Genomic DNA, 26,179 nt, shown 5'->3' on the forward strand with positions numbered 1-26,179 from the left:
CACTACCATCAGCTTGTGATATTACAAGAAAAACACAAGGGGACAGTGACAGGAATTATCTGAAAAACAGAGAGGACAACAATTCAGCTTTGAAATGCATTGCTTTTTTGGTCATATTTATTCTTCCAATTATGTTCTGCTTAGATATGTATAATATAAACATTATATTTCTTCTTAAGTACTTAAAAGAAGACAGCCCAGAAAAGCAAAATAGAGGGCAAATTTGTCTAAAAGTAAAGTCATGTCTATACTGGAATAGCAAATCAGAGCAGAACAAGGATTATTCAAATATTCTAAGCGAAAAAAAGTATACATATAAATACAAACTAAAATATATAAAATATATAGTCAAACTAAATATATACAATATATTATTATATAATAAATATATTACAGAATATTTCTATTTTATATATTTAATGCATATATAGTTAAAAGTGAGGCTCCAGAGTCAAACTGCCTGTTCATATCCCAGCTAAGATTATAAATCATAATCACTCACTAGTTATGTAGCCTGAGGCAAGACACTGAATCACTCTGAACTCAAGTTTCTTTGCCTGTAAAATGTGGTAACAACAATACTTAGGTAAGTTTTGGGGTTTAAATGAGGTATGAGTATTAAAACTAAGCATACAGTAAAAACTCAGAAAATATTAGCTACCACTATTTATCTTATCCAAAGCTCTAAATCAAATTAGGGTCTATGATAAACATGATCCATAGAAAAGTCAACCTCATTTTATCCAGTACTTGTTACTTCCAAACTGCATTTATCTTATCAAGAGCCAACTAGAAAGTAGAAAAATTAATGATACATCTCTTTCTTTTTTGACCCCACAAACTGACTAGTAGAAGTAAAAAGCAGAAAAGTAGCTGAAAGAAGGAAAAGGAGAAGCAAAGGTGCTACAGCAGCACTATCCAGCAGAACCTTCTGCGATAACGGAAATGTTCTACATACACTATCCAATATGGTAGCCACCGCCATATGGTCATCCTCAGACGACCCATAAAGTGAATACGACTGCCAGAAATTTAAGTAAAAAAACAAAGGTCTTCTCTTCCTGAATTGTTCATATGTTCAATTCAAGTATCTTTGTTTTCAGTGGAGACCTGATAACCCTGACTAGTTAAAGAAAAAACATGCCAGCTGATACATCAATACGGTGCAACTTAGTGCTAATGAAAGGATCAGAGATAAGAAGTATGTGGTCCTCTGATATTTTAGAAGGTCCCTAAGGCCAAGTTAAATTCAAGCTCACATGAAGCATGATTCAGTACACAGATCAGAGCTGCAAAGGTCCTTATCAGCAACCCCAATGCATTTGTTCCTCCACTACCAAATGGAAAGCTACTTAGGCAAGGCAGACTGAACATCCCTGCATTTATCTTCAATTTCTTCGGAAATTCAGAGTTCGGTAAGCCTTTCCCTCTTTCAGAAACACTAGCGTTCCTGGGCTGCTCAGCTTTTCCACTATAAACAAAATCCATGAACCACCCATATCTGAAGTATAACGCCAGACTCCTGCTTAGCTGCCCCTGTAATATGGTTTAATTATGATGACTGAACTAATAGGCTGACATCATAGACTTTTACAGGCTGACCCCATGTCATCCTGATGTATCATTTTGCACCAGTTCAGTGCTGTAAATCAATTTAAGATCTCAAGCAGGTTGAAAAGGCTGGTAATGATGCTTTCTCTGCTGTCTCTGGAGACTCTACATTATACACAACTTACATTATTTATAAAGCCTCAATGATGCCTCCATTAGCCTTGTAAGACTACACAAATGAGATCTTTTATACACACACAACTTGGCCTTGATTATGTAGGCGACTACAGCTTAAATATACTCATCTAATTACACTCTAGTTTCTTCTTTTTCCTATCTAACAGAGTCATTAAATTTTATCTTTAGCCCAGAATTACTATAAATCAAAATCACAAACTGAAATTTAGTTTTTTTAACTAATAAATGTATATGGGGAAAATGGGACTTACTTAATGCTTTAATGAACTTAGTAGGAAAAAAATTACTTAAATTCCAAGAGATGTAAGAGGTTAACATTTTTAATTGCTTAAAAACGGTCATTTCTCTAAAACACAAAGGTCATCAGCTCTTCAAGGGTATAAAACCAATGGATACTGCAAAAAGGAAAAATGTATTTGGTTACATACCTATGGTTGTAGGGGTCAAAACTAAATCAAGGACAAATCCCTACCCTCAGAAGAAACCCGATCCTGCCTGGATCCTCCAGAGAGGCTCTGGCATCACCCACCTCTAGAAAATCATCTCTCACGACCCTGGTTACAGTTTCCTAAGAATTGCAATATCACACAAATGTACGCCACCTGCAGAGAAATATCAAATAACTGCAAATGGGAAAGAGGGAGGGAGAGAGGAGGACAAACACTTTAATCAGTTCAGCATACTCAGGCCTGGCACCTACATCAGAACAGCAATGATGCAAAATATTTATACTCCTTGAAAATGCTGAGGCCGTGAACATTGGTCCTGCCTCGACTTTTTTGAAATAGTGGTTCCAATACAACTCACCTACCTCCAATAAAACGTAAAGTGGTAATTATAAACAAGATCAAAAATCAACATGGGCAGAGAACAGTTTTCTCATTGTGTTACTGAATGCAGGCATGTCATCCACACACGCAATTAGAGCAAACGTTCTGAAATAAAGGCATTCTGTGATCTAGGTGCTAAGAGTTCCAGCAACAGGATGGCACACTGCAATCGTGCAACTTCTCTACCATTCCACATACTCTGAAACTTCAGATACCATGCCAAGAAGAGAACAGGAGGAGAAAGGCAAAGGCCGGTTGCCACAGCACTCACGGAAACGATGGTTTCTCAAGGAGATGGTTCTGAGACGCGACTCAATTTTCAGAAGGGAAGCGTCTTACTGCCTATCTTGCACAGTCTATTTAAAAGTCGTATGCACCTCAAAATAAACAAAAGCCGCAGCTACTGGAGTTGTAAGATCCGGCAGGCATTTGTTCCTCCTCCCTTCCTAAAGTACATCAAGGAAACGTTCTCTCTTTAAGCCTACATGTATATTAAGCAACTAGAAAAACAAGCCCACGTCTGTCTCTCTCACACCCACTACCCCCCACCTTACTACAGCAGCAACCCCGAGAAACACTAACAAAGACAGCGGAGTAAATGAACAGTTGTTCAACAGCGAACTCACAAATACACATGCAGTGAGGCAATCGAATCCGGTAAAGGGAAAGGAATGAGACGACACTTGGGAGACGCACGGGGTGTAGGCGGAAGAGGGGGGAAAAAAAAAATTACGCGCCGCCGCCAAGCCTTTGAATAAATTAGAGGGAATTTCGGTGCGAACTTTCCTTGACCTCGACCCCCAAGAGGCTCGTCGGGGCTGAGAAACGAGCCCGTCCGGGATGCGGAGGGGAGCAGGGCACCGGGTGTCCTCCTCGCGCCAGACCCGCTCCGCGAGGCGCCGCCCGCGTAGAAGGCAGCGCCTGCGGCTGCCCAACTCCCGCAAGGGTCGCTCGGGCCGGCGCGGGACACAATGGGCCCGCGGGCCGCGCGGACGGGCCTCGGCCCGGCTGCGGAAAGGGAAAGAGAAACGGGGAGCGGGCGGAGGGAGAGGGTGGAATGGGAGGTCCCGCCGCGGCCGGGGGCGAGGCTCGGGGCCGAGGAGCGCGGCTTCCCCACCGCAGACCCAACAAAGACGCGAGGAGAACCCCGGCCGAGCCCTGCCTGCCTGGCCGCCTGGGCGCCAGGACAGGAGGAGGTGGCAGGTTCGCTCCTCGGAACGGCCGGGAGGCGCCATCATGGGGAAGGGGGGGGTCCCCGGTCCGCCCCACGCGGGAAAGAGCCCCCTCCCAGCCGCGGCCCGCGTCACCGGCCCCGCACGACCGCGGCAGCCCGGCGGGCCCGCGCCCGCCCCACAAGAGGCGGCGGCGGCGCTGGAAAGCCCAGGGAGCCGAAGGAGGGCGGGGACGCGGCAAAGGAGAAAGTTGGGCTCAGGTCTGTTTCGTTTTACCGGGTTGGCGGCGCGCCCGTCCGCGCGGGCGCACGAGTGGCCGGGCGAGCGGGGTCCCGCGGCCCCGGTCCGGCCGGCGGGGCGCTGCCCTCGCAGGGTCCCTCCCCGCGCCTCGGCCCGGGCTGAGCCGCTCGGCCTCTCCTTCCTCCTCCCGCCCGCCCGCTCGCTCCCGGAGCCTGGATTGATCTGGTCGCGCTGGCGTCAGGGAGTCGGAGCCGCCCAGCCTCCACTCCTCGGCTGCCAATACCCGGCGCACTCGCCCGCCCGCCCGCACGCTCGCTCGCCTGCTCACACGCGCACCCGCGCGCCGCCGCCGCCGCCGCGCGACCAGGGATCCTCTCCAAATTCCCCGCCGGTTAGCGCGAGCGCGGGGCCAGCCACCTCCCCCCGCCTCCGACCCCACGCCCCATTTATTCCGAGGAGAAAAAACAACTTTCCTCCTCCTGCTTCCTTTAGTCCGGGTGGAGCGGACTTGGTGCATTATCCTCAAATGAAGTTTGGTGTTCAGCATTTATTTCCTGAAATGTTCATCACCCGTCCACCGCGCCCTCCGAACGGTACTGTAAACGTGGAGTGCATTTTTGACAATTATCTTTCAAGGCTCTCCTTTTCCTGTCTAGTTTCCATTGCCCTTCACTAACTTTCCTGTTTTGCAAGCCCCAGAAGTTGCTTGTACCCAGAATTGGATAGCCTAGTTCTGTTGCGTGTGCTTACACCAAACCCGGAATCAGTAGTGTTTTGTGCCAGTTCGGGATCTAATGATTCCAGTAGCTAACCTAATTGTTTGACAGCTGCCACAATGGAACTCAACTTTTGATCCAATTTCTACAATCTTTTAGATGACTCCAACCCCCTAAAATAAAAACAAACTGGCTCTCATCTACCTGATCTGCAAAGACGTTGAACATATCTTTTTGTAACGATTAATTTTTCCCTTGGCTAGCTCTCTGGAAGCTGGCATGAAATCTTGGATAATCACCATAATGTTGAGTTATGTTTAGAGAGGAGTAATTACTCTGAGGAATAAACTGCACATGAACCAAAAGAATCGCTACCACCAATATAAGGAAAATATCGGAGACCGAAATAATGGTACTCTCCAATTGCTCATGTGTGATTACATGTCCACATTTTATTTAAAATTCTTACTTATTAATTTGTTTCTGCATCCCATGTGTAATTATTCAAAGGATATGCAATAAATCCCATGAAACACATAAAATACCGTTTATAAATTATAGATCAGAATGTTCCAGCTAATTTCTTTGTTAAGCTATTTGAGCACTTTCTGGTCAGTTCTTGGGCCTCATCTCATTTTCCCTAAAAGCAGCATTTGACACAGTTCATCATTCTCCACTCCTTGGAACAACAGCTGGAATGAGCCTTGTCAAATGCCACTTGGATCAGGTCACTCCTCTGCTCAAAACCCTTCCTTGATAAATAGGATGTGCTATACATACAATGGAACATTATTCAGTCATTAAAAAGAATGAAACACTGACACATTCTACATGGATGAAACTTGAAAATACGCTATGTGAGAGAAATCAGACACAAAAGAGCATACATTGTAAGCTTCCATTTATATGAAATATCCAGAATAGGAATATCTATAGAGACAGAAATTAGAATGGTAGTTGCCTGTGTTTGGGGAAATAGATTGTGGAGGAGTGATAGCTAAAAGTTCTGGAGTTTCTTTTGGGAGCATGTGTGTGTGAAAAATGCTCTAAAATTAGTTTGTAATGATAATTATACAACTCTGTGGATATACTAAAAGTTATTGAATTGTACACTTCAAGTAGGTAAATTATAGGAATTTTATTCAATACAGCTATTTAAAAAGCCATGACAACTAAGGGCAGTGTATGCTCCTTGACTGGATCCAGGATTAGGGAAGAAGCTACAAAATGACATGATAAAACTTAGTTGTTATATTATAAAAATTATAGAATTATTAAATTTTAAGCTATAGATGACCTTTCCTCGTGCAGTCATACCTGGTAGCTGCAAATCATAATTATTAATTCTATACATGCCATGCAATTTGATTTTGCCCTTTATGCAAGTTCTTTCTTTAAATGGTAATAAAAAATTAGATACTTTTTTTTAAAGGACATTATTGGGACAATTGTCAAAGCTTGAATATGGCTTGTGTATTAATATCATTGTATCAAAAAAAAAAACTTCCCGTGGCTCCCCATTTCACTCAAAATAAGGGTTCTCACAATGTGCACAAACCCCTACCTAATCTGCCCTCTTGGCTCCCCTTTACCGCTCCCATCTGGTCTCCTATTCTCTCGGTTGCTTACTTCCTCAAGTCAACTTAACCTCCTCACACATCCTGGAACAACCCGGGTGCAATCCACCTCAGGGCCTCTGCACTAGCTGTTTCCTCCTTGGAAAGCCCTTTCCACCGTGGGCTGCTCCCTCACCCCCCTCAAGTCTTCACCCAAGTGTTTCCCTCTCAATGAGACCCACCCTGGTCACTCTAAAATTTTGCCCACCTCTCCCAAACACACACATCCTATAATGCTCTTTCCCTGCTTGGCCGTGGATGTTTCACTTATCACTACCTAACTACTTGCTTAGCCAAAAAAGCAGGATTTTTTTTTCCTGTTCTGTTCATTGCTATTGTCTCAGAGCCTAGAGCAGTACCTGTCCCCTAATAGAAGCTTATTAAACACCTGTTGAATGAATGAATGAACAAATGAATGGAGCACTGTTCTAATTACAGGGCATATAATGGCAAACTATGCAGATTAAAATCCGTGCTCTCATCAAAGAAGACAAATAATGAATAAACACACAAATACGCTAGCGGGGTAGGGGGTGGAGGGTGGGGGATGGTACACGGGATGGAAGAAACAGGGTAGGAAGGGATTAGGAATGGGGAAAGTTGCTATTTCTAGGGCTAGGGCAAACTCCCTAACAAGAGGTCTTGTAGTAAAAGACAGGGCATGCCACTGACCTAGGAGGAGGGTCTCTAGACTCCCAAGCAGAGTGAAGAGCAAGTGAAGGGCACCTGAACCTGAGTCTACGTCACCCATTCACAGAAGAGCCAGGAGGCCAGTGTGCTGACCAAAGGAGAAGCTAGACATAGGAGGAAAGACAGTGTGTGGGCCCAGATGTACCTGGGCTGGTGGCTGTGGAGGTGGGAACATAGGGAAGTTCTCTTCTAGTGCTTCTCTTATCCTAGTGAAATAGCCACAGACCCTACTTCCTGACAATGGAGAGGGTGGGAGAGACTGTGGAGTTTGGAGAGAGCAGCAGATATGAGTTATCTTCTGGGAGAGTTTGAGAGCAAATGAACTACGGAAATGTGGTAGGATTGCCAGGCAGTGCTATTAAGTGCCCATTTGAGGTTAGTGGTCATGAATTTAAAGCAGGCCCAGTCAGCATGGCTATGGATTTTTTCCCAGCTTCGTCAGCCTAAGGGGCAAAGCTAGGATTTTGCAGGTGGGTGTGATGGAGGGAAAAAGGGTTAGAGAGAAGAGGGTGTGGGAAGGAGGGAGGTGAGGACATACAGGAGTAAAGGACAATGGAAAAGTAATAGGATCAATGGATTGGAGGTCCCAGTGGAATCTAAGATTTCCTGAAGTTGGGAACCACTCCCAAATGCTGGAGAACAGTCTGAGAATGGGATGCTTGAAATGATGGATCTGGAGCAGTTTGGGTAATGCCGAGGTCTAGCGGTGTGACCAGAGACAGTGGGTGGCTGAGGAGGATAAGCTCCTCAGAGAAAAGGAGGGATCAAGGAACTGAAGGCAAATTAATTATGCTATTGAACTAGCTTCTTTAAAATAAAAAACAACTACTAATTTACAATAAGGGAGAGCCCTGAAAATTGGCTGCAAATACTAAATATACAAAATATGAACCCCAAAATTTATTTTAAAAGATATGACTCTACTCAATATAAAAAATGTAATGTGGGTTTTGTGTCACAGACCTTAAGTGAATTTGAATGAATCAATTTCCCTGGAATGAGCCCGCCAAAGATCCCTGGTGTGGTATATTACACATTAAAAAGGAATGTTCCAGTGATAGGTATAGTTGGGGGAAAAAGTGCAAATTATGAATTAAAAAAAATTTTTTTAACGTTTATTGATTTTTGAAAGAGAGAGAGAGAGAGAGAGCACAAAGCAGTGGAGAGGCAGGGAAAGAAAGAGACACAGAATCCGAAGCAGGCTCCAGGCGCTGAGCTGTCAGCACAGAGCCCGATGCAGGGCTCGAAGCCACGAACTGTGAGATCGTGACCTCAACAGAAGTCAGATGCTTAACTGACTGAGCCACCCAGATGCCCGCAAATTATGAATTTTTGATGTTGAAATCCCTCTATTCTCTCATCGCACCTTTTCCTCCAGAGAGTTTTTGGCTGCTTATAATTAGGAATGTGTTTAGGCATGCTGTTGAATATCCGTGGGAAGACCCTACTTGCCTTCTAAGTACTATGAGGGTGAGAACTATGTCTACTTGTTTCCCCACTGCATGCCCAAAGTTTGCACAGACCTATCACAGTAGACACTCAAATATTTGCTGAAGGAATAAATATCTAATTGAACTGCTGTGAAAATTCCAATTGGTGTTTTTCTTAAAGGACAGCATATTTTTGCAGTAATGGTTCTTTCTCATGATTGCCTTCACTCTCAAGTCTGAATTTCTAATTTATTTATTTAAATAAATATTTATTTTACTTATTTAAATTTCTAATTTCTAATTATAAATTCCAGGAATTTGCAAAACGCTGTTAGCCCCTTTCTAAGAGTTTCATAACAGTCTATACACTATGAGTTCTGTCAACATTTTATAATAATTATTATTGTGACAGTAGAATTTTATATGAATTCCCACAGTTTCTGAAGTTTGTGGGATGTTCTGTAAGCTTTGCTTAGCAGAATTGTTCTCTGGGGCCCCATTTCCAGGCGGGGTAGTGCAGTATTTATAGCATCTAGACACAAGCCTTGAAACGCTATTTCTTCCTCCATTTGCCTGCCACAAAGAACTTCAATGTTGTTATTCCCCCAAACCTCACAGTGAGTATCAGTGCTACTGAATTCCTAAAATGTAATATATCCACAGCATTTTCTGCTTATCTGACGTCTATTAACGCAACCATTATTAACCAAGACTGATCCTAATGTTATGAGTTTACGACCTATTGTTCAAGCTATTGTTTCTAAATTCACCTAACAAATGTTCAGCCCCAAGCTTGTGCCTCACGCTAAACTGCTGAATTGTCACATCTACTCCTTGCCAGTTAAATCATATGGGGAGAAGTTTCCATGGATTCATTCCTTTCCTAAGAGGTTCACATGTTTCTTCAAACTCACTCACGTCCTTCCTTTTCCTTGCCCCCAGGTACTTGGATCTCATGCCTAGACCTCTGCGGTGGTCTCCAACTCTCCTCCATGCATTGAGTGAAACTCATATCATTCTAATTGGTGAATAATCTCCCAAAAGGAGTTGTTTGTCCATGTCATTCCCCCCGACCAAAAAGTTCAATGGGTCAGCAGTGCCTCCCAATAGACTTCTAACTCTGAGGCCTGGTACCCAAGGTTCCTTGAAGTATGACCCTGACCCATGTTTCCTGCCTGGTCTCCTTCATTCTCCCACACGAGATGCCTGAGAGGCATCATTTTCCAGCTTGAGAACCTCCCCATGAAATAGATACCATTCTTCTCATCTGCTGGTAATATTGGTGCCTACTGAATAGGGTTAGTGGGGGGATAAGAATAAGATTAAAAGTGATAGCTAATACTTATTTAGTGTTGACAATTTTCCAGGCATTGTTTTCAGCACCTTACATATATGTTTTTAACTCCTTTATCCTTCAAAAATTCCAGCGATATGGCTATTATATTATCTCCATTTTATAGATGAAGAAAATGAAGTGCAAGATGTTAAGTGACTTGCCTAAGGTCACACAGCAAGTATGCTGATGCCTTGAATGTGCTTAACTTGGTATCTGGTATATTGTCTATGTTCAGTAAAAGTAGTCAATTTTCTTTTCACGGTGTTCACAGTGCCTGGTGTGTTTTGGGCACAACTTCTGGCTCCAAAGTCAAGTGTTTTAGGTAGACTCATACCAACAAAATATTTAGTGGACTGGTCAGCTTTTAAGTTGTAACGACTATCTGATTTCCAAAAAGAAAAAAATTCTTTTTTTTTTTTTTTACTGTTTATTTATTTTTGAGAGAGAGAACAGGGAAGGAGCAGAGAGAGAGAGAGAGAGAGAGAGAGACAGAAGGACAGAGGATCCGAAGAAGGCTCTGCACTGACAGCAGATAGTCCAATGTGGGGCTTGAACCCATGAACTGTGAGGTCATGACCTGAGCTGAAGTCAGATGCTTACCAACTGAGCCACCCTAGCACCCCCAAAAGAAAAAAATTCTTAAATAGTTTTTCTTCTGGTGGCAATTTCTCTTCACTAAGCCGGCATCCATTGACAAATTTAATTGAAAGACTAAAATGGTTGCCTTTAACACAAAAGCTAAATGACAGTGGCTTAAGCAATAAAGGAGCTTACTTTATCTCTTGTTAAGAGAAGATCAAAAATAGGAATTCCAGGGGTGGTGAGGCAAGTCAAAGATGTCAGGGCCAAGATCTCTGTGATTTCCTTGTCCTCTCCCTCATTGGTGATTATAAAATGACTATTGGAGCTCTAGTCATCATGTTTGCATTCCAGGCTGGAAAAAGAGAAGGACAAGGACAAAAGGGGTAAACTGAGTCTGAAGTCCTTTAAGGAACACACACTACCACCACCATCTGTGATAGGCCATTACTACTACCATGACATGTGTCTACTTCTCCTTAGTAAATATTGTCATCTGGCCTCCTCTCTTTGCAAAGATGGCTGGCAAGTGTCAATTTTTTTGTTCTTAATCCTAGAAAATTGCCACAACAGATGGTATTTCTGCTGGTGATGGAGAAGGAGAGGGTGAATGCACTGATGTGCTCCGAATGGCTCTGCCTGGCTTGTGAGAGCCGATAGGTAAATTTTCAAGATTTTTACAATTTGGTTGTTAAACACCTTGGTAGCCTGAAATTGGTCACAGTGGGAGTCTTTACACCACAAAAATTGGCAAACACCACAAATTAAGGCCCTTTAAAAAAAAAAAAAAAAAAGAGCCAGTTGTCAAACATTTACCAGCATACCACTGAATATTGGATAGGTGACTAGGAGTTCCAGGAAGTTTTTTATTTTGCCTTATTATATTTGTCACTTATTTCCAACTAGAACGGTTGAGACCCATGAACACTTAGGCAGGCAATCTTTTGAAGATCTTGGTATATTAATACTCCCCTTCTCTTTATTCCATAAAAATGTTAGGCATATGCATTTATATTGTGTTTTGATATTTCCTCAGAGAATGTACATGTTGTTCTTTGGTAGTAAGTGAGGCATGTCATGAAAATCTTATAAATGTCTATTCAGGAACTTAATGAGCTTTGTGTAAAAAATCATCTGTTCTAGTAAGAAGTGCAGAAATACGTGTAGAAATAGCCTCTGTGTTTGTAGTTGAGGCAATTGTTAAATCAGGTCATGCCTAAGACAGAGCAGCTTTTCCAAACTAAGGTATATGACCTTACTGAGGCACAAATAATCCTTTAAAATAATTTCTTCTTCCAAACTTTCTTCCTGGGAAAAGAGGAAAGTGGGAACATTTTCTCCAGATGGTTATGAGAAAGAATCCATAGTTTTTCACTCTTAAGGAGTCAACTCCCTAGGTAGGTCTTTTTTGCTTTTTAATTTTTTTTATTTTTTTTTAACATTTATTTATTATTGAGAGACAGAGACACAGAGCATGAACAGGGGAGGGGCCGAGAGATGGAGAGACACAGAATCCGAAGCAGACTCCAGGCTCTGAGCTGTCAGCACAGGGCCTGATATGGGGCTCGAACTCACAAACTGTGAGATCATGACCTGAGCCTAAGTTGGACGCTTAACCAACTGAGCCACCCAGGCACCCCCCCCCCTTTTTTTTTTTTTAAACACAAACAGGCACTTAAAAACATAGCACTGATAGGGACAAAGAATGCATTCCCTTTGGTTTGGAGGGAGGCAATAAGAAAAATGATTTCAGGAGCTGAGCCAAAAAATGAGAAGAAAACCTCAGGGGCTTGTGAACATGACCCCACCCAAGGGCTCTTACCTGCAAAATAGAATTTAGGTTATTTAGAAATGAATACCAGAAACAAAGTCACATATGATTTGGAGTTGCAAAATGTATCTTAGCTTTTTCTTTTTCTCTTATTATGATAAATGGACAAAAAAAAGCCTTTGAAATTTTGCATTAAACTTTAAGTTTTTATCTCTTTGGATACTTCCTTCTAGGACAGGAATTTTTAGTGTTGTTTTGTTACCTCTAAAGTCCATTACATAACTGAAGCTAGTAAATTTTTTTTTTGTTTGTTTAAAATATTTTCTCTTTTAAAAAACTTGCTATGTAGGATTTACCTTACTGAATGTTATCCAACCGTAGCGGTTGTGATGAGGAATCTAATTTGAAAATAAAAACAATGATCAGTAGTGATTACTCTAGAAGGCTTGGGTATCCAACTGAGCCAACCACATTTGAGCTCTGTCTGTTCAGGAATTTTTGGAAGATAGTCAGTAAATAACACCTGCTTCCTGTCCTGAGTATGGAGGCAAACCAGAACGAAACCCAGAAGTCAGACAGATGGAACTCAAAATATGATCTTTGCTAATTAGAAAGTATATGGTAACATGTAGCCATAGAGCTGTGGCCAAACTGACTTGCTAGTATTTTACCTCCAAATTAGAAAGTCTCATGCATTAGCATAGTAGAACAGCCACAGACTGCAATTTATTTGTACAACTGTGGATCAAAAGGGTCATTCCCTCACAGAGAATCCTCTTCTGGTTTCCTAGAGGATTCTTCCACTCTGCATATGCCCAGTTAGCTCATTTTTCAAAAGAAAGCATAGCGTTGCCCTTTTCCACCTGAGACCAGGTGATCAGGGTTTTTTTGTTGTTGTTGCTTATTGTTTTCTTTTGTTTTCCTGCTTAACCCAAGAATACTCCACTTTGCCTAAATAAAGTTGCCTGAAGTTTGCAGTTTGTTTTTATGGAGTCCAAACCCAAATGTTATCCATTTCAAAGTTTCTGGAGTTGTATTGGCCCCCAAAACTGTAACTGCTAACCTGAAATGCCTTGTGTAAAACCAAAGGCAAGAAAATAATAGGTAAAAGATGGGAAGATTACAAAGAACAATATTAGTTCAGTCATGAAATGTTTATTGAGTGCCTACTATGCGCTGGGTATAGTTTTAGGCCCAAGGTCATAATAGTGAACAAGTAGCTTTTACTTTTGGTTGGCACATATTTTAATTGGAGAGACAGACAATGAACAAGGGAAGACTAGGTAAGTTATGATATGATCATTTAAGCTGTGAGGACATGAAACAAGGTAATGTGATAGTGACCTTCAGGGAGTGGGCAGGGTTCTATTTTAGATAGGGTGGACAGAGAAGGCCTACCTGAGAGGAAAATTTTAAGCTGAGATGTGGACAATGCGAAGGAAGCTGGGAAGAAGTTACAGAGCCTTTGTAGCCCCTCATAAGGATTTAAGATTTTATCCAAAGTGCAACAGGAAGTCATTGAATAGTTTTAAGCGGGGAAGAGACAGGATTTGGGTTACATTTTCCTGGCTTCTCTATAGAAAAGTAGGAACAACAGAAGAATCAAAAGGGAAATCAGGTAGGCCATGTAGGATGCTGCGACAGTGGTCATAAGAGAAAACAAACAGTAGTTTGGACTAGGAGTTAGTGACAGTGATGGACCAGAAGAGAGAACACTGTGAAAAGGATAAACACTTCTTGTACTATGAGCTTCAAGAGGACAAGGATTGGGCCAGGGAGATATATATAGATAGATATATCTATCTATCTATCTATATATATAGATAGATAGATAGATAGATAGATAGATCTATATATATCTATATATATATATATAATGCTGGTCACACATTTATATTTTCCAACCACACTCTCAACAACCTCAAGAGTCTTCTCTTCACAAATAAAGAATTCTAGAATTTCTCCACCAGCAATATCTTTTTTCCCTCTTGTTTTAACTTTTCTTCTTCATGGCCCCTTCCCCCAAGTAATAAACATGCTCTAATACCTGCTGTCCTAAAAATACAACTACACAAACATTCATAAACATACAAAAGAGAGCCACTAAAATAAAACCAATCCTGTTCCCAAATATTTCTCTAGTTATATCTATTCTATGTCCCTTCTCATTCAAACTTCCTGAGAAAGCAGTTTATATTTCCTGCTGTCTCTTATTTCTTATATCACATTCACTCTGTGACCTGCTAAGATCCGATTTCAGTTTGCACCATGGCATTGAAACTATTCTTGCTCAGCTAGGGCCACTGCACATTGCTGGGTTAGTTGTGCATATACTACACAGTCCTCGTTAAGATTTCATTGATCTTCATATTGCCAAATCCATTGAATGCTTGTCTGTCTTCTGTTGGATGGTTCAGATTCATTGGGCACTACTTATCATTTGTTCGTTCTCAAAAACTTCGGCTTTGTGAAAGCCTGGAAATGATGCTAGCATCCATTCCTGGAGAACTAGTTGAATTAATATGATGGAGTACTTTGGAACAGTAATAAGGAGTTAGGATTGTTTTCTATATTCTGTATGAATGTATCACCAAGATATATTGTTAAGTGAAAAAAAGTAAGGTGGAGAAAGTGTGTATAGTTTTCATCTATGTAGGTATGTTATCATCTATTTTAAGAAAACAGAGGGATAGGGGCACCTGGGTGGCTAGTCTGTTAAGTGCCCTACTCTAGATTTTGGCTCAGGTCATGATCTCATGGTTCATGAGATTGAGCCCCGTGTTGGGCTCTGCACTAACAGCACAGAGCCTGCTTGGGATTCTCTCTCCTCTCTCTACCCCTTCCCTGCTTGCTCTCTCTCTCCCCCCCCCTCTCTCACACACACACAATAAATAAACTTAAAAAAAAAAAAAAGAAAATGGAGGGATATGAATATATCTCTCTATATATTTGCTCATATCAAACAAAAATGGAAGGATAAACCAAACCTTTTTTTAACAAGTTATATACAGGGGAGAAAAAGAATAAAGTAAACAGAGATGGAAACTAGATTTCTCTGAATATATCATGTTTGTGGATTTGACTTTAGAACCCTTAAAATGTTTTACCTAATTATAAAGCAAAGGTAATTTTTAAAAAGAAACAAAAAACAAAAATCAAAATGAACAAATGAACTGAACTGGAAATCAAGCCTGTAATATAAAAAAGGGAAATATTTCAAATGACAAAAAATACAGCAATCTGACTGTAAATACCTAGTGGGATATAATCTAAGGACAAAAAGAAATTTAAAAAAATCAAACTATTTTCACAAGTCACATTGTTAGTAATAACATTTGGCATTTTTTTCTGAAGTTGTAATAAAAATATATAATAAAAATAATTATTTAAACATTGTTGCAAACCAAGGCTTTCACAATAGGAGAAAAGCAATACAAATATAGATAAAAATGCTTTAATCTTATTTTTGAATTGGAAATAATAGTATGAACTCATGATGTATTTTGAGCCTAAAAAAGGCTCTTTTGAGGAAAAAGTTCTACAAATAATTACCAATGTAATAGCAACGAGCACCTTCAGCTCCCAAACTGTGGTCTCTGAATACCATGCCCCATTAAGGAAACCAGAACTTTTTTGAGAAATAACTGATTGTGGATCTGGACTAAGAAAAACATAAGATAGACTATGAATCATCCTATCATACTAGAAAGCAAAGGAAGCTAGCAATGGTTACTGGAGTTATTTCAGAAAACTCAGAAATGGACTCAAAGAAGCCCCTGTAGGGGCGCCTAGATGGCTCAAGAGTTAAGCGTTTGACTTCATTCAGCTCAGGTCATGATCTCATGGTTCCTGAGTTCGAGCCTCACAATGGACTCTGTACTGACAGTGTGGAGCCTGCTTGGGATCCTCTCTCCCTCTATCTCTGCTCCTCCCCCACTCACTCTCTTAAAATAAATAAATAAACTTAAAAACAAAAAGAAGAAGCTCCTGTAGCCAAAGATGGGACAATTTGTGTATCAATAAAATAGTTGCATAGATTGAAATACACAAAAATATTTAAATAAATGACTTTATGATAATGCTTTGAAAACATCCATTTGATCACATTGGTTGCTAGGGAACCAACTTATATTGAACACTGGTAAATAAAAAGAAAGGATGATGCGTTATTTCTTATATGACTATACTTCCAGGTAACCAAATAAGTGATATGGGGATTTCTCTTTATAATGTATTTGCATTAACAAATGAAAAAGTGATACATGAAAAAGAATGATAGAATCATACTACTACTATAATTTCTAGTCAAATAATAGATCTAGGTAATAATCATCGATGACTGCCCTATCACCAAAAGAAAGATAACCAGAAGTGCACAATACCTCCTGTGAGGGTATTCTTGCCAAAAAATGGAACATAAATTGGTCAAGCCTTGCCTCTAGATCTAAATTACCAAAATATGGGAAATACAGTAGATAAAGAATATATTAAATGACACAATGGAGGCATTCAGAAAAGTCCAGAATGTGGGAAATTCTACAGAACCCAGTTTCTTTAATAAATAAATAGCCAAGAAAAAAAGAAAGAAAGATAGGAAGTGGGGGGTGGGGAGGAACTGTCAGAAGAGATCTAAGAGACATATTAACTAATTGCATTGTACAGATCTTATCTGGCGCCTGCTTCAACCAAACCAAATCAAACCAAATCAAACCAAACTGTAAAACCAAGAGACAATTAGAAAAATTTGGATATTAACTAAATATTTAATGATATTATGGAATTGTTAATGTTTTTGTTGATATAATGATATTGCTGTGACATTTTCAGAAGAGCTCTTATCTTTCAGAGATGTCTACTGAAATATTTGCTAATGAACCAATATGACACCTACTTTGTTTCAAAAATAATGCAATTTAGTTGGTAGAAAGGCGTGGTAGAGATACAAATAAAATAAGATTGAAAAAAAATAAGTAAAATATGATTGGCCATGAGTTGACCATTATTGATGGCTCCATGGGAAAATATCATACTATTCTTTCTACTCTTTGTGTTTCAAATTTTATATAATAAAACATAAAACAATTAAATAAAAACCCTTGGCTCCCATGGCACTGCACTCCCCAGTTCTCTTCTACCTCTCTGACCATTTTCTTTTTCCTCCTTTCATGTGTTCCTTCTTCTTTGCCTGTCCCATAAAATATCGTGTTTCATTTTTAGCTCATTGCTCTTTGGACCCCACCTACCCCCCCCCCCCCTTGAGTGATTTCATTCAGAAATCTCCTAGCTCTGAGTACCACCTATCTGTTTACCAGAGGGTTCCAAACTGGTATCTCTGGCCCAGATCTCTCGCTCTCTAATCTTCCGATTCTCATATCCAACCATTTAATGATTATGTTCTCCTGAAAATCTTGCACATCCTTTAAATGCAACATATCTCAAGCTGATCATCATCCTCACCCCAAACCTGCCCGTTACTCTCTAGTTTCTGCCACTGTCAATGACATCACTCATGGTCATGTAAACCAGAAATGCGGACGCCAGTCTTGACGTGTTTTCTATCTTACCTCCCATATCATCAGGTAGTATTGATTTTCTCTCCTGAGTATTTATTAAACCTATTATTCATTTTTTTTAAGAGTTTTCTTTTCTTTTTATTTTTTTAAGATTTTATTTTTAAGTAATCTCCACACCCAAGTTGGGGCTCAAACTCACAAGCCCAAGATTAAGAGTTGCATGCTCTTCTGACTAACCAAGCTATGCACCCCTATTATTCCTTTGTTTATTCAGTAAGAGTTTACTGAGCATTACCACATGCAAGGCGCTTTCTAGATGTTGGAAATACAAAATTAAATAAAACAGACAAAAGCCCTGCTCTCACAGAGTTTATATTTTAGTTTTGGATTTGACTTTAGTTGTTCCTTTTCTCTTTCCTAGACTAGCGATATAGCCTACTGGGTAGTCTCCAGTCTAGCCCCCTTCAGAAGCATCCTTCACAACAGGGGTTCTCAAAACGTGGTCCCTGAAGCCACAGACCATCACCTGGAACTTGTTAGGAATGCAAATCCTCAGGCCTCACACCAAGCCCACTGAGTGAGAAAGTCAGGGAGGAGGGCCCAGACATCTGTTTTAAAAGCCCTTAGGGTGATGCTGACATGCGTGCTAGTGTTTGAAATTCACTGCCCTAAAACACCATCAGAGAGATTTGTCTAAAATGCAAGTCTGGCCATGCTGTTTCCCACTTAAAACCCCTTGGTAGAATTTTCCTGAATAAGGAAAATTTCCCAGCCCCATGGAAAGGTACACATGACTCTCCATGATCTGGCTTCAGCCTGCCTCATCGCAGCCATCAACTCAACACACCCTCATCTTTTCAGGCTAAATTCTGGCCTGACTTCCTCTAACAAGACTTCCCTCACTATTATCTCTGCCTCAGCCAAAAGCCCTACTTCTGTGTTTTTTGTTGTTGTTTTTTGTTTGTTTTTGAGAGAGAGAAAGAGAGTGCATAAGTAGGGGGGTGACAGAGAGAGAGGGAGAAAGAATCCCAAGCAGGCTCTGTGCTCAGAGCAGAGCCTGATGCAGGGCTTGATCTCATGAATTATGAGATCATGACCTAAGCTGAGATCAAGGGTTGGTTGCTTAACTGACTGAGCCACCCAGGCGGCCCCCTACTTCTCTGTTTTTATATTAGTGCATGTATGACCATCATTGTACATACCACATATAAGCAGAAGAATATTTCCAGGGCTCTGGAGCCAGATAAGCAGTGTGAATTTGGGCAAGAAACTCATGGTCTTCACTTCTTCATCTGTAAAATGGATTAATAGGTCCTATATTGTAAGATTATGAGAACTGTGTATAGTGGTGGCTGACACTTGGTAAGAGCTCTGTTACTTATTTAAAAAAAAAAAAACTTTTTAAAAAAGTTTATTTATTTTGAGAGAGAGAGAGAGAGCACGGCAGAAAGAGGGACAGAGAGAGAATCCCAAGCAGGCTCTGCACTGTCGGCAAGGAACCTGATCCAGAGCTTGAACACATGAAATGTGAGATTATGACCTGAGCCAAGTGGGACACTCCACCGACTGAGCCACCCAGGTGCCCCTGTGTTACCTATTTTTATGAATTCTCTTTGTGTGGGCATCTCCTAGGTAGATTATGAGCTGCTTAGGGCAAATGCCTGCGAGTTATTCAGCAATGTGTTCAAAACACCTAGCATAGGATCTGCCACATAATAGGTGCTCAATACATATTTGTAAATGAATTCATTTCCTTGGTGTTAATTTCAATTCAGACAGAAGACTCAATGAATGGGCTCTAAGTCTCTGCTGCTGAGTGATCAGTATAGTGTTTTCGGTGAAACGTTTATTAATAGAGCAGTACACCAAATCAAAACTGGAAAGTATGACAAATACATGTTATAATTCAGTTGACTTTATTATAAATACGTTTTTTTAAATGTCAGTAATGCTAATTGTGCAAAACAATCTCACCACCGGTGTATTCTTTCGGAAAAATTGCTTTCAAACATTTAAATCGTCCTTTCCCTAACAAGGAAATGCATTATGAATTATAAAATGCTGTTGCCTACTAAATTTTACCTCTACTTTGCCAGTAGTGAGAATCCAAGCCTGCATGAGCCCTGAATGTGTGTTTTCCTGCTAAGATTTCTGAAGCCTGTTGTCCTTCGAGGCTTTCAGACTCCTACACTTTGACATTCCCAATTTTGTAGAAAGCCTTTCCATTTTGTCTGAATGAGGTATAAACTTTTCAGGCCAGAGAGATCCTGTGCCTTTGCAAGATTCTACCTTTCAAAAACTCTTCCTACACTAAAAACAGCAAGATACAGTTGATTTACTAGATCATTCTCAATAGTAGCATAGAGAAAAAAATATTGTACAAAGTCCCAGAAGAACTGCAGCAATAGAGTTTTCCAACAGTGTAACAATTTTTTTTTTTATCAAAGATAAAATCTTCTTTCCCAGGAAGTAGAGGCTATCCTGACCCTTTCAGTTACTCTTGAAGAAATCAGCTATTATTAGTACGTGCTTAGCCATAAGAATCCTTGGATAAGGTATGTCTTCTCATCTTCTCATTTCTTCTCACTTAGTTTGGGCGTTGCAGTCTGCCTTAAGACCTCAAGCCTCCCTGACGGTGTGGCTCCTAAAATTACAGAGAAAGAAACTTCTTTCCCCACATCCTCTATTACTTCCCGGACACACATTACTCAACGCTGCCTAACCCACAGAGGGAGGGAAATACACAACTTGGAATAGGTGTTGTTTCCTTTGTCTGTCATGTTTAGTGTGCTAGAATATCTGGCATCAGGCCCAGAAAATCAAGATTTACTTCCCCTTCCCTGAAGCAATTTCCTCTAGGTAGGGATACTGTTCAGTAAGGAAATGGTCTCTGGCTCAATTTGGCTTAAAGGAACCTGGGCTGAAGCCCTCCATCACACAGGGTTTCTCACCAATGTATTTGTATTAATGTGTTTCTTCCTCTCTCTCCAATCATCTCCCAGGAAATGTCTCCCTTCCTAGGAATGTTTTCAATGGACAAAAATGAACCCTCATTAATCTTCAGCCCTACGTTGCAATGTTTGGATGTTTTCATGTCTGTTAGCTTACTAGATATATTTGCTTGTCCACTGAATATTTCCTGAGCATCTACCAGGTCAATCAGCAATACAGAACTTTTGGTTCCATGGAACAGTTGTCGTAGTGGATCCTGCAAATGTCCTGTGAGGTGCCTTCCAACAGGCGACATGCAAATATATAAGAAGAGGCACAAAGAACCAGACTAGTACATGCCGATTTCCTGTTCTCAAAGCTCTCACTGTTACCCTGCAGGTCCATTTTTCTCATAGATAGACTGCCTGCCTTGCTTCTTATATTCCCAGAAACATTGAGTTTAACCGCAGGTGTTGTGGGAATACACTGAAGAAATTTAAGAAAGACCGTAAGGGAAATGACTCATTTTGCAGAAATTCATGTCAAGTAGTGTATCTGGAATGATCGTTTTTATTGGCTTAGAGTACAAACACAACTGCCTCACTTTTATTTATTCAATTTATTGCTTGAGCACCCACCTGCCCTTCATGACGGGAAGTCCACTTATTTCCCAAGGCCTCCTCCAACCACCTTACTTGGGCAGGAACACTAGGAACTAACTCAATTCAAAAGAGATGGGTCCTGCGGCAAAAAGCCAGGAAGAAGGAGAAAACCAGGAAGTGTGAGTGGCTTGGGTCACAGGTGGGTCCTGCACATTCTGATGTCAGGAAATTTGTTTGTGGTTGCTACAATATGCCTATGATTCAGCTCTTTTCTTCCCATCACCCAGTAGTGTCCACCCCGCCCCCCCCCGCTCCCGAGCTCCAAGGCCACATCTCTTTTAGATCATACTCACACGCTCAGCCATTTCCCCCTAATGCTTAGCACAGTGCCAGGTGGGCCATGGCTGGGGGACCCTGCCTCAGCCTCCTATCATACTGGAAAGGTCTTCCCCAGGAAGCCTTGTTCGGTCTGCTGTGGCATCGTTCCCTGCCTTGGGACCACATCAGCATCTCCCAACAAGGGATCTCCCTGTTGCACATAAAAAGGAAAGACAGATGTTGTTAAACAATAAAAACATAGGTGTTTAGCACACACACTTCACACACAAACTTTCACAAACAAGGATTGCCTATTTGCCTTGTATTTTCATAACTTGGAGGGTCTTTTAAATCATTCGCTATGATGAAGCAATATCCTGCAAGGGACTGTTCTTGGCCATATGGCAGAAAGGGACCTCATTATAATACTAACTTTGCATTAAAAATGTCTGTTTCTAGGACTATGGCTATTGAAAGGATCCCCTGGCCCCCTGATTGTGTATTGAGAACCACCACTAAGCCCTTCTCTCTCACTGCTCCTCAACCAAGTCTCATATTGCCATTAAACTAGACTATTCTTTATCTCCAAAACATAGGCTGGGACTTAGGTCCTAGAAGTTACTTTACATTATGTCCTACGTCTTTCCTTTCCAAGGGCATGTATCCTCATTCCCAGTGCTAAACTTTGAACACCATAGGATACAACACCAAACATTTGTTTTTCTTCTTTGTGAAAATATTTAGAAACTCTTAAATTTTTTTAATTAAAAAAAGGTTATGCACATTAAGAAATTCTGAAGTATAAATATGTAGAGTAATGAGTGAGAGACACCTGTTTGTTTTTTTTCTCCTATTCCACAGGGACAGATTGTTTACAATTTTGACCTTGACACAAATTGTTAAAAATCATGACTATTTTTAATTATAAAAGAAATACAGGCTCATGATTCTAAAAATCGAAAACTTTTCAATTCTACAGCAGAATAAATACAAAAATAAAATCTCCTTAAGTCCTACTTTTTGGAAGAAACTGCTCTTGAAAGTTTAATATTTTAACACCTCCAGAAAGTTTCTAAACCTGTAACTTTTTGTGTTTTGCTTTTGTTTTTGAGGGAATAGAGTCCTGGCTCACCATGCTGTGACCCTGACCTTCCCCCGGTCCAGGTGTTACTAGACTTCTGTCTTTGAAACTGTTACCCATTCTTCTTTTTCTGCCCTAGCCACTCTCATTTTCTAGACACTGGCTAATCCTGTTGCTCTTTCTGACTCTAACAGTGCATTTATCTGGGATGTCTGTTCTTTCTCCAAATACCTTCACCCTCTGAGAGTTTATCCATTCCTACTTGTTCCTAACCTTCAAACTCCAGAACCACTTTGGTCTGGATCACATATTTAGAACATGGTGTATGGCTGACCTGTATTGCTATGTATTTTTTCTGTGTTGCTTGCCAGTTAGCATTTAAGGAAAAGATAACAACTCATTCATCTCCTTATCCCTGGCACATGTGCAGGCATTGTGTTTTCAATAAACATTTATTAGTAATGAATTTGTATATTCATGTTATATTACCATTAGCATACATAATTGGGAGTACACTGTAAATATTAATTGAATTCTCAGAGGCCCAAGGTTACTATTCATATTCATATTTCATAATATAATAGATAGAAATGTAACTTGATGAGCAATAATAACACCTAATATTTATTGAGTGCCAGCCATATACCTGGCTCCCTGCTAAACACTAAACGCTTTACGTGCAGCATCATAATTAATCCTCATGAAACTTTATGTGGCAAATACTATAGTCAGCCCCATTCAAGGTGAAGTAATTTGCCTAACACAATACAATGTGAAAGAGATGGAGCCAGGACTCACACCCAAGCATTCGAGCTCCAGAGCACATGTCCCCAACCACCTCACTATAAAGTGCTTTCTGTCCCAGTGATGATTTTGCATGAGTAGTCTACACTTGGTGCCTCCTCTTTGTCACCACTTAGTCTTTCCTTCTAAAATCGGGGGTCCCCAGTAGCCCACTGACACTGTTCCTGAAGGTTTCAAATTACTTTTTCTTATCAGTTCCAGCGACCTTCTACAATTTTACCTCAGGGTTAACCTGTCAGAGCGTAAAGTCAAACCACCCTAAAATACTCCCCCTGCCTCACTTCCCTATTCCCCTTTAATGGCATGACCACTCTCGAGTCAACTATGGGACTTATTGATCATTTTCTTCTCCCCTGCACCTTGGGTCCCCTCAGTTGCTTCTCCCACAAATTCTACTGCTGTATCTATTTTTTTTTTTAGTTTTATTTATTTATTTTGAGAGAGAGTGCATGGGTGGGGGAAGGGCAGAGAGAAAGAGAGAAAGAAAGAGAATCCCAAGTAGGCTCTGTGTGGCGAGCACAGAGCCATGCTGGGCTTGAACTCACAAACCATGAGATCATGACCTGAGCCGAAACCAGGAGTCAGTTGCTTAGTTGACTGAGCCACTCAGGTGCCCCTCTACTGCTGTATCTTTTAACTTGCTTCTCCTTTCTAGTCCTACCATCTCACTGCTTCTCAACTGCACTAGCACAGCCTTTGATTGTTTTATCTTCACTTCCCCCCCATGGTTGTCTATCTTGCCACCAGTTGCCAGGTTGAGTCTTTCCAAAAGCCTGACTCCAATCTTGCACCTCCTTGCTCAAAACTCCTCAGTGACAAGTCACTACATGTGAGTGGAAGACAAATTCTTCAACATAGTTTCAGAAATCCTCCTTAACAGGGGTGCCTGGGTGGCTCAGTCAGTTGAACATCAGGCTCTTGATTTCGGCTCAGGTCATGATCTTGTGGTTTGTGAGATTGAGCCCTGCATCGGATTCTGCGCTGACAATGCAAAGACTGTTTGGGATTCTCTCTCTCCCTCTCTCTCTTTCTAAGTAAATTAACATGAAAGGAAGAAAGAAAGAAAGAAAGAAAGAAAGAAAGAAAGAAAGAAAGAACAAAAGAAAGAAAGAAAGAAAGAAAGAAAGAAAGAAAGAAAGAAAGAAAGAAAGAAACTCCTCTGTAACAGTGATTCTCAAACATTTTTGTTTTAGAATTCCTTTTCATTCATAAAAATGCTCAAGGACACCAAAGAACTTTCATTTATATGGGCTATATCACTATTCACTGTATTAGAAATTAAGAGTGAAGAAATTTTTAAAATATTTATATATTTTAAATGACAATAATAAGCTTATCACAGATTAACATAGAGACCACATTTTATGAAAAATAACTATTTTCTAAAACAAAAAAGGAGCAGCATTGTTTCACATTTTAGTAAATCTCTCGAATTTTGGACTTAATAGCAGACAACTGTATTCTTTTTGCTTTTGCAGTCAATCTATTGTGATATTACAGGTCATGGAGCCTCTGGACAATTCCATTATATACCTAGGAGAGTGAAAAGGCAAATAACATCTCAGTATGGATGGGGAAATAGCTTTGACTTCTCAGACCCTTTGAAAGTGTTGCAGGTCTCCAGATTGTGCATTGAGAACCACTGCTGTTGCGTCTCTATCACTGTTCTTCAACCAAACCTCATATTCCCATTAAACCAGACTATTATTTATCCCCTAAGCACAGCCACATTTCCAGGGATATTCTCTGAAGTAAGTATTGTGATTAAACAATTTGTTTCTTATTAAATAAGAAAGATTATTAAATAGTTTGGGAGGGTACAGGGATTTAGAGAAGAAAAAACCATGGTATTTTTCATCTGATTTACTGGAAAGCACTCTACACTGTGAACGAAGGAACTTAAATGCTAGTGACAATTCTGTAACAGTTTATGTCACCTTGGGCAAGTCATTTAACTTAGTTACCTTCTTCGTTCTCAGTTCAAGCATTTATAAACACAGGAAATGGATAAAGGTGGACTGTGGTTCCAGTTCTAAAATCATCAGTCATTTGGAATTAAGTCACCAATGTCTACTCTGAGAAAGTAGGAAACTTCCAATATTTTGTATACTTCTCTCTCTTTCTCTCTCAACTACAAACTGATGTCTTTTTATGACAGCATAAAAAAATCAATCTCTGTGTGTGAGGTTTCTAATGACTGGAAGGGTTTCAAGAAAGAACCCCCCTTGGAAACTTTGTTGAATTTCTTTTGTTTTTAATTGAGATATAATTGACATGTAACATTATATTAGTTTCAGATGTATAACATAATGATTCAATATTTATGTATATTGCGAAATGGTCACCACAGTAAGTCTGGGTGACATCCACCATCACATATAGTTACAGTTTTTCTTTCTTGTGCTGAGAACTTTAAAAAAATTTTTTTTTGAGAGAGAAAGAGTGGGGAGAGACAGAAAGAGACAGAGAGAGAGAGAGAGAGAGAGAGAGAGAGAGAGAGAGAGAGAGAGAGAATCTAAAGCAGTCTCCATGTTCAGCACGGAGACTGATGTGGGCTCAATCTCACAACCATGAGATCATGATCTGAGTGAAATCAAGAGTCAGATGCTCAATAGACTGAGTCACCCAGACACCCCTCTTGTGATAAGAACTTTTAAGATTTACTCTCTTAGCAACCTTCAGATACACAATACAGTATTACTAACTATAGTCACCATGCTGTATGTTCCATCCCCAGGACTTACTTATTTTGTAACTGGAAGTTTGTACTTCTTGACCATCTTCACCCATTTTGTGTGCCA

At 40.4% G+C, this 26,179-nt stretch overlaps 2 protein-coding genes across 2 annotated transcripts in view; one reads left to right on the plus strand and one right to left on the minus strand.

Annotated features, from left to right (window-relative positions):
* The window catches only part of SMAD1 (SMAD family member 1), a 78,588-nt gene extending 74,403 nt beyond the window's left edge, over positions 1 to 4,185 (minus strand). Inside the window, exon 1 of the mRNA XM_027066834.2 lies at positions 4,028 to 4,185. The gene's annotated coding sequence lies outside the window, so the exon portion shown is untranslated. The remainder of the gene's footprint in view (positions 1 to 4,027) is intronic.
* Positions 2,663 to 11,731, plus strand: LOC128314451 (collagen alpha-2(I) chain-like). Its single transcript, XM_053216910.1, has 2 exons — positions 2,663 to 4,584; positions 10,916 to 11,731. The coding sequence occupies exons 1-2, from the start codon at positions 3,420 to 3,422 to the stop codon at positions 10,948 to 10,950; spliced, it is 1,200 nt and encodes a 399-aa protein (XP_053072885.1). The 5' UTR covers positions 2,663 to 3,419; the 3' UTR covers positions 10,951 to 11,731.
* Positions 11,732 to 26,179: the final 14,448 nt, after the last annotated feature.

The sequence above is a fragment of the Acinonyx jubatus genome, chromosome B1 (genome assembly GCF_027475565.1).
Source record: "Acinonyx jubatus isolate Ajub_Pintada_27869175 chromosome B1, VMU_Ajub_asm_v1.0, whole genome shotgun sequence".
Lineage (NCBI taxonomy): Eukaryota > Metazoa > Chordata > Mammalia > Carnivora > Felidae > Acinonyx > Acinonyx jubatus.

Bases quoted from the DNA above. Each gene is read 5' to 3' on its own strand.
- LOC128314451 (XM_053216910.1), top strand. From the start codon at position 3,420: ATGCGGAGGGGAGCAGGGCACCGGGTGTCCTCCTCGCGCCAGACCCGC. The intron at 4,585-10,915 runs GTACTGTAAACG...TCTTAATCCTAG, and splicing joins TCCACCGCGCCCTCCGAACG to AAAATTGCCACAACAGATGG.